The sequence below is a fragment of the Martes martes genome (genome assembly GCF_963455335.1).
Source record: "Martes martes genome assembly, chromosome: 1".
Classification (NCBI taxonomy): domain Eukaryota; kingdom Metazoa; phylum Chordata; class Mammalia; order Carnivora; family Mustelidae; genus Martes; species Martes martes.
The window spans coordinates 134,754,998-134,764,223 of NC_137888.1; the positions used below are offsets into that span (position 1 = coordinate 134,754,998).

The 9,226-nt window shown below is 39.1% G+C and overlaps 1 protein-coding gene across 1 annotated transcript in view; it reads right to left on the minus strand.

The window, feature by feature from the left end:
• Positions 1-8,217, minus strand: part of EFHB (EF-hand domain family member B) — a gene marked incomplete at its 5' end in the record, with an annotated part of 53,617 nt that extends 45,400 nt beyond the window's left edge. Inside the window, one exon of the mRNA XM_080810490.1 lies at positions 7,351-8,217. Within this exon, the coding sequence (XP_080666616.1) occupies positions 7,351-8,217 (867 nt within the window). The remainder of the gene's footprint in view (positions 1-7,350) is intronic.
• Positions 8,218-9,226: the final 1,009 nt, after the last annotated feature.

Sequence of the window (9,226 nt, forward strand, 5' to 3'; positions counted from 1 at the left end):
ATTTCCTTGTCCTTCACGACCCTGACATTTTTTGAGGACAGGCCAATTATTTTATAAAATGTCCCTCAGTTTAGGTTACTAGTGTTTTCTTATGATTAAAGTTATACATTTTTGTCTGGGATATCACAGAAACATTGCTGTATTCTTCTGTCAGGGAGGACACACTGTTAATCTGTCCTATTACTGATAATGTTAACTTTAGTTACTAAATGAAGGTGATCCCTGCTAGGTTTCTCTTCTATAAAGTTATGTTTCCTTTGTAATTAAGAATTATTCATGTAAATATCTAGTTCCTCACCAAACTTTCACCTGTTTAATATCCATTGATGATTCTTGCCTAAATCATCACAACTATGAGATGATTGCCAAATGGTGATGTTCTAATTCTAACATTCCATCCACTTTTATTAATTGGCATTATACTACAAGGAAGCTTTCTTTTCTTGCTATTTATTCAATCATTCATGTATTTACATGTGTCTGGGTTCATGGATGTCTATTTAACTCAATGGAAATTTTATTCAATGTCCCAAATATAACAGTTTGGTCTACTAAGAGCTCTTTCAAGTTTATTTCTGTGCCCCTTAACACATTTGCATTATTCTTTGAGAATTTTCTTAGTTTTTGGCTCTTAGAGTGTTCCAAGTTCATATCGTAGTGCACCAACCCCAGAGTCAGCCATTCCTCCAAAAGTCCTGATTCCTTTTAATACAGAATCGTATTCAAAAATCAAGATCTGGTTTTGGTGCGTTCATTGCTACCAGATAAACATTGCTTCTAGGTCCTCTTAGAGGACAGAGGTAAGAAATGTATGTGTATATACACTCCCCCACATACTAGCATCTTTATCAATTTTATAATATTCTATTTTGTTAAATACATGTAGATACATAGATATGGCTTTGGACATGGACATATACCACGAGGTTCTACCAATACATCCAAAGACAATCCAATACACAGGATTCCTTTTATCCTTCTCCTTTTCATATTAGGTTAACTTTTTTTTCAGTGAGAAACCTGGCTCCTATTGTCCTCAATATACCCACTTATTTTCTCAGCCTTCTGTATGTAACCAAATTCCCAACTGCACTGACCAACCATTCACTCAGCCACCCCCTTTCTCAGTTCCTAATCACACCAGTCCAGCCTCATTTGGCCACCTCCCCAGTCAGTCCCCATTATTACAGTTTTTAGTGACCATCTCATGTGATTGATTGGTTCCCAAGATTCAAGTCAACTCAGGAAGATCGATACGAGACATTTTTAACTACTGAAGACCCACTGACCCATAATCATCACTCCACCTTCCTCTTACCAAACTCAGTGTGGGCTAGCATAACGCTGGGACCTTGGTCAAGATTACTCTGTTTTACCCATAGATAACCTTAATTCTGAATTTCTTAGAGAAAAAGTTAGGAGTGATCACATTAATTTCTTTCTGCTCAGAAGGCCCTGAACCTATATGCAAATGAAACCACCCACTTCTCAGATTTCTACAGACATTGGTTCTTTGCAAATTCTGACAAAATGAATATTTTCTGCAAATAGCTATGAGGTACTCTTAGTGAAGAGGAAAAATAAGGCACCCCCATCATATGACATTTATATTATAAACTCATTTGTCAATGTGAGGTCTATAGACTCTAAGTTCCTTGAAAGCAGGCATTTTTGTAGCTATAATGACTAAATACTGTCTAGTCATTGTAGACACTACAGTTTTTTTAACCTTTATTTGAACCTCTCCTTCCTTTTCCCCCTTTGTACCTCACGGCTCAGCACCGTTTACCAAGGCACTTTGTAAGGTTCATTTCTGTCTAATAACTCAATATTTCTGTCACAGTCAGTGCATTAATGGTGATCAAGGGACAGTTTCAGGATGTCTTGGAGAAATAACCATTATAGAGATTTTGATCTCTACCAGAGTGCTAAGAGCCAAGAGCCCTTTTATGAGCTGCACAGAGAGGACCTCTCCTTATCAGAACATTTTTAGTTCTTGAAGGACACTCTAAAAATCTCTCTGCAGGCCACCATTTCTTGGAAACTTTTCCTAAATAGAGGTCTTTGTGCTACACCAATGACTGTTTTACTAGAAGGCTTAATGGGGGTCTCATAAATCCATCAGAGCAGACCTTCACATACAGCTCAACACCAACTTTGGGCAGCAACTTCAACAACAGGATGAGTGTCCTTCCCATGAGATGTGTCTGCATTCCTTCCCTCAACACCAGAAAGGCCTCTGACTAAGATGAGCTCCCCAATTCCCTGAATACACCTTAATGCAAAGCAATTGTCCTCAAGGATTGATTTTAGTGGGTTCTTCACAATAGGAATTTCCATCTGAACACTCCTCATAGTCATGTGCTTGAAACTGGGTTTTGAACTCATGCATATGCACTTCCTTCCTTCGTTAAGACTGTATGAACTCAGGGGCACCAAACAGGTAACCATCTCGTCCCTTGGTGAGGATATTGAGGGATCTCCTGTCCTTCCCCTTTCAGCTATGTGAATTCTACCAAGCCTACCAAGAAATAGGTAGTATACAGAATGGATAAACAGTTACAAGCATAAAGACAACTGGAAATAGGGAACGCTTCCCAAATCCTTTTACCAGCATTACTCTCATACCAAACTCAAAGAAATATGGTACAAAAAGAAAACTACTGTTCAATCTTACATGGGATCATAGACGCAAAAATGCTAGCAAAATACGAGCAAATCAAATCCTGGAATATGTTATAATAATAATATATTAAAACCAGGTAGGGCTTAGCTCAAAATATGAAGATGGTTTGCTATTAGAAAATACATATTTCAGCAAATGTGGGGAAAAGTTCTTCAAGGTTCAAACTCTATTCTTAATTTTTAAACATTTTTAGCAAACTGGGAATGAATATAAGTATACTTAATTTGATATATCAGAAATCTCCAGCAAAAATAATACTTGACATTGAAACATAAAAATCATTCCCATTAAAATTTGAAAAGAGACCTCACTTTCAATATTGCATTATTGGTCATAAGCAATGCAATGAGATGGGAAATAGAGATAGGAGGTGTACATACTGAAGAAGGAAAGACAAAGTATCGATGTGATTGCCTACCTAGAAAATCCAAAAGAAATAATTGTTAGGTAGGATTCAATGGGAGGTTACTCAAATAAGAGGTTTGGAAACTATCAGCAGAAGGGAGGAGGGGAAGAGACAAAGCGGGAAAGGAATGTGTTTTGTTTTGCAGAACCAACAGTTCCAGCCAAGGAGATGCTTAACTAAGTGTTTCACCTGCTAGCCCCTTGCTAGGTGTGTCCTGCATGGTAACACCTTGAGCCAGTTTGAGCTGAACTGGATGGAGGTGAGGACCTGCACAGAAACCCCCTCTGAGTTGTCCTAAAGATACATTTAGTTCATTATAATACTAAGTTCCCTTCCTATGAGCAGAGTTTCTGTCATTTTTTGAACATACAATGTATGCACTAGCACGTTTACATGCTAGGCATGTGCAATTAAACCAAAAGTGCATATGCAAACTCCCTGTCCCCACCCCCAATACACTAAATAAAAGCTTCCTATACTAACCCCATGGGGAGACAGTGCTTTAAGAGCTATTTCCCTGTCTTCTTTCTTGTAACAATAAAAAGTTCTTTGCTTTCAATATTTCCTTGGGTTGTGCTCAATTTGATGTACCCCAAGCAGCAAACCCCTTGAGTTCACTTCATAATGAGAAGCAATTAAGACAAACAGGAGTTGACCAAGATGACCAGATACAAGAATAACAATGAAAACGAACTTATGGAACAATTTTCAGTCTCATCACAAATCCAATAAATGTGAATTAAAACAATGCCTTACAAATCATTATTAATTTTTAAAATTCAGTGGTACAATCTTTTAGAAAGGGATTTGGCAACAGTAACTAGAAAAAGATCCATCCTTTGGCTTCTGCTGAAACTCTATCCTAAGGAAATATTCCAAGACATATAAAAAGATATATACATAAAGATGTTCGCAGGCTATTTTTATAGAAAAATCTGGAAAAAAATCTAATGTCCAACAAGAGAGTAAATTAGCTAAAAAATCATACATTAGCTTAAAGAAATACTGTTTTTTAGCATTAAAAGATTTCCTAAGGTCTCTGTATTAACACTGAAGTTGTATTAAATGATAATTATTGAAAAACAAAAAAAAACAATTTGTATGTTTGGCATAACAACTACCTAAAAACACATTTGGAGAAAAGTGTCACAAGAAATATAGTATAGTCAAGAATTCAGACTCTTGATTCTGAAGTTGCAACTTCAAATCCTGGGACTACCACTTCCTAGCTTTATGACCTTCACCAAATTATCTAATTTGCCTCAGTTTCCTCATCTGTAAAATGGAATTTAATAATAGCAGCTGTCTCATAGTTTTGTTGTGACAGCAAAAGAATTTATACCTGCAGAGTTCCATGAGTAGTGATGTTGATATGTTAAACTGCTAATAAACATTCATGTGAATGCCGCAGAATACTAGTAGGCATTGTGTGAGGGTAGTAAGATTCTGGGTGTTTTTCAAAGTTTTCTAAAATATTGTTATTTTTGTTTTATAGTAAAAATGGATATTTAAATATTAAAATTATTATTTCTAGTCCACATTAATCTTGACTTCTCTTGACTTATACCCTAATTTCATTTCCTCCTGTTTATCTAGGATCTAGTTCCACCCATTATTTCCTTTGTATTATCTCAAACTTCTCTACTGATTCACTAAATAAATAAATTCCTAAGTGGAATCTTTACTCCCTTCTTTTCACTGTCACACTTCTTAAGGAGAAAACAAAATTCACAATAATTTTTTCCAATTTGAATTTCCTTTTCACTCTTCAGTATATTGGAATCTGAATTCTCTCTCCATTATGCCATTCTACTAATGTTGCTAATTTCCTTAACATCCAAAGCTAATTAATCTGTATCCTCTTTACCCTATCACAGGTGTTTTAATACTGCTAGTCACTTACTCCTTGAAACTGTCTACCCTGTCCTATCACACATAGAAAGGAGGATGTGAGAGGAAGAGGAAGCACAGGTTTAGAATTGCCTCTGTTGGAAACCAGAAGCTGGTATCTGCCCATGTGTGAGATCAGGTCTGAAGCTATAGACTGTAGAACCAATCCCGAAAGAAGAAGCAGGCATGGTCAAGTGAAAGAGTGTGGCTGGGGAAATCCAATAAGGGAAACAGAAAGCAAAGTGGGTCAAAGACAAAAGAACACCCTGAGTCCCAAGGGGAACAAAAAGTCTGCAGACATAGAAAAAATTCTGCAGAATCCCTCTGACCACTTTCAGCAGAATTGTATTGTCAAATCTCAGTGTGTGGAGTCTTTTATTCTCACAATACCTCAAGGATGCTTCTTTTATGTTCCTCAATACCACCCTCTTGGACTCACTTTTTTTTCTTCTGTTCATTCTCCAATTTAATCATCCTGCCTTCTTTCATCATATATTTACTAAGTGACCACTATTTGCCAGGCATTATGAGATGCCATGAAGCTGCACAATAAATAAGGTAAAGACCCACTCCTCAAAAGCTCACCTAATTGACAATTCTTTCTTTGACCACTGCATAAATGTTTCCCCCAAGGTTCTTGCCTAGATTCTTCTTCTATCCTACCCATGGCTCCAACTGTCTCACATTACCAACCATAACCCTGGATTCTTCATCTGATATCTTGCAGATATTTCAAATTCAGGATGGCCAACACCAGATATTCATTTGCCACCAAACCAGAAGAGATCATGATCAAACTAGAAACCCCTAAGTCATCCATCAGCTTTCCTTTCTTTCACCACATAGAAGAACAACCAGATGGCAATTCTTTTTTTTTTTTTCTTAAAGAACTTTATTTATTAATTTTTTTAAAGATTTTTTTCCCTCTTCTTCTTTTTCTCCTCCTTCTCCTTCTTTTCCTTCTTCTTCTTCTTCTGTAGGCTCCACACCAACTACAGAGCCCAACACAGGGCTTGAACCCACAACCTTGAGATGGACGCTTGAACTGAGATCAGGAGTTCGAGGCTTAATCAACTGAACCACGCAGATGTTCCTGGATGGCAATTTTTAACCATATCATCTCCTACAAAGCCTTCAAAATTGCACTTTCCTCTCTATCCTAACTCTACATGAATTTTCATCCATAACTACTTTCATAAAGCCTTCTAATTTTTTCCTGTCATCCAATATTGCCCCCTTTGAGTCCACCATTACTGCTGATATCAAAATTATCTTTCCAAAAGGCAAATTTTATCCACCATTGCTTCTGTTTCCATATGTTCTGGATGTTTACATTTCTTCCACGTATTTCATTTTCATCTGTATCTCTTAACACCATGTTGGATAAGAAGAGTTGCTTATAATTCTCAAATACAAGAAACTTTGGTCATGTTCTCTGCCTTTCTTTTCCACCCAACAAATTAGTTCAAATGAGCTCAAATATTTCTTTTTTTTTTAAGATTTTATTTATTTGACAGAGGAAGAGAGATCACTAGTACGCAGAGCAGCAGGCAGAGAGAGGGGGGAAGCAGGCTCCCTGCTGAGCAGAGAGCCCGATGCGGGGCTCAATCCCAGGACCCTGAGATCATGGCCTGAGCCGAAGGCAGAGGCTTAACCCATTGAGCCACCCAGGTGCCCCGAGCTCAAATATTTCTAAATTAGCTCAAATATTACTTGCTTGGCAAATCCTTCCCATCTCCTTCAAACAGGTTGCCCAATCTTTCCACTGAGCTCTGTGCTTAGAGTATATATCTATTAAGGAAGAATCATATTTGTTTTCTACTCATTTGGAAACCTATATAACATTTGTTCAGTTATCAGTCTCTAACATTAGAATGAGTGTCTAAACCTAGAGTGTATGGATAATGTGTTTTTTGTACATTTTCTTGTATCCAGCAAAATGGCTACCACCACCACCACAAGTCTTTGCTGAAAGAATAAATAATCACAGAATATATAATCAATGGGGGAATTTTTTTTCTTTCATTATATGACTATTAGGATACAACATGTATGTTGGTGAAAGGGTTGAGGAAATGCAGATTGATCAATAAAATGAAGGTCAAAGGAGAAAGGCAGGAGAAGTCAAGAGGAACCATCGGTATGCACAGAAAACAAAGCTGACATCTAGGAAGGGAGGCAAAGAATGAGAAATTATCAGACAAAGTGAAAGCTTGAAAGAATCCAATGGGACAAGGAATTATCAGCAGCTCAGCGAAATCTTTGCAATTTGACTCCATGAATCCAAACACATCTCATCAGTTTATCATCTTGATAAAGACATGGATATACAGAGTTCTTAGGGAAAGTACTAGAAAAAAACACTTACAGTTGGCCAGCAAGGCATCCGATCAAAAAATTTCCCAGAGTATATGGGTCTGATACGATCTGGAGGTTCTATTCCTGGTTCAGTGTTTTCAGCCTCCTTTCTCTCTTCAGGTTGTTGGGCAAACTGGCTCTCAGAAGGTTCTATCACCAAGCCTATTTGGGGCCCTGGCTCTTCTAGTTTGGGTAGACCAGTGTCCACCTCCACAGGAGGCTTCATCTCTGCACTGGGCTTCATCACCACACAGGTCTCTTTTCCCAGTTCCTGTCTAGGTTCTATATCCAAAGTAGTCTGCTTCCCCAGTGAACCTCTCCTGCTCCCTAGAGTCTGTGGACTTTCGCATACCATGCCCAAGTGAGGCTGTATCATCCTTTCAGAACACCCTGCCAGAAGACAGTCATTTTCTAAGCCCATTCTTCCTGGTAACATACCTAGAGAAGACTTTGTTTCCTGGGAGGCTGAGACCCCATAGACTCCTAAATTACTCCTCTCTGGGAGGGTCCTAGAAAGATTCTGTATTTTTAATTTCATTTCAAACTCCTTGTTCAATGGAGATTTTGTTTCTGGTGATGCTATCCTCTCCTCAAATTTATTACTATCCAGGAGGCTCTCCCTACATGAGGAATCTTCTTTTCCTAATCCCACTCTGAACCCTAACTCCATGGGAGATTTTGTCCCCATGAGGACCCCCTTCTCTCCTGAGTCATCCTTTCCAACCTCCATACTCTGGGGACATTTCCTCTCAGACACCCTCATTCCTCCAGCTGCACTCATCTCTAAGGGGAAAGCTGCGCCTGGCTCAATGGAAGTTCCTAAGCCTTTGGGGTGCCCCAACCCTTTAGGGGACCCCAGTCTCACGAAAGAACACATCTCCACTCGGACTCCCTGCCCACAGCTTCCTGCCTACCAATTTACAACTAGAGGAGTTCACGGACGAGAAGCCGATGAAGGTCTGTTTATCGGGTTACCTAGGAAACAGGGGCGTGGCTTGGCGCGCAATTGTTTCATCAGGCTGGTCCCTACCCATTTCTCCCACTCTGTCTCCGTCCGTTTCCCTCCCTCTCCTTTCTCTCCCTCTTTTTCTTTCTCTCCTTCCCTCCCTCTCTTCTCTTTTCTTCCTCCTTCCTTACTAGATCTGGGGGGCAAGAAAACTGGAAGGATGTGATCTTGCGCACTAGAGAAAATGCTCACCAGCTTCTCTTCCGTTTTGCAAGCAACTCACTCTCCCTAGGATGGGTTTAGCCATGGGCCTCCTCCTGGATATTTGCCTATTAATTTTACTGGCGAGCAGGGAATAAGTAGCCATTTTTCTGGTGGAGACCATTAATTTTAGGTCCTTCGTTATGCAAGAACATGCATACTGCATGTAGTTCTTTTAACCTAAAGAACTACCTTGAATTCTGTTGTTATAGTTGGTACCTGCGGTACAGAAACAAAGTCTTTGAGAACATTTACACTTTAATAACCAGGCTTTAAATAACACTTAAATAAAGTTTGAGATGTGTTACACAATAATGCATACTGACTTTTTTTTTTTTAATATTTTATTTATTTTTTCGACAGAGATCACAAGTAGGCAGAGAGGCACGCAGAGAGAGAGAGGAGGAAGCAGGCTCCCCGCCAAGGAGAGAGCCCGATGTGGAGCTCGATGTGGGGCTCGATGTGGGGCTCGATCCCAGGACCCTGGGATCATGACCTGAGCTGAAGGCAGAGGCTTTAACCCTCTGAACCACCCAGGGGCCCCGCATACTGACTTTGTAAAATACTGTGGCAAACTCAAACTCGTTTTAAGCACGGGATTTTTTTTTTTTTTAATATCTATTTGAGAGAGTGTGTGTGTGAAAGAAGGGAGAGGGACAGAGGGAGAAGCAGACTCCCT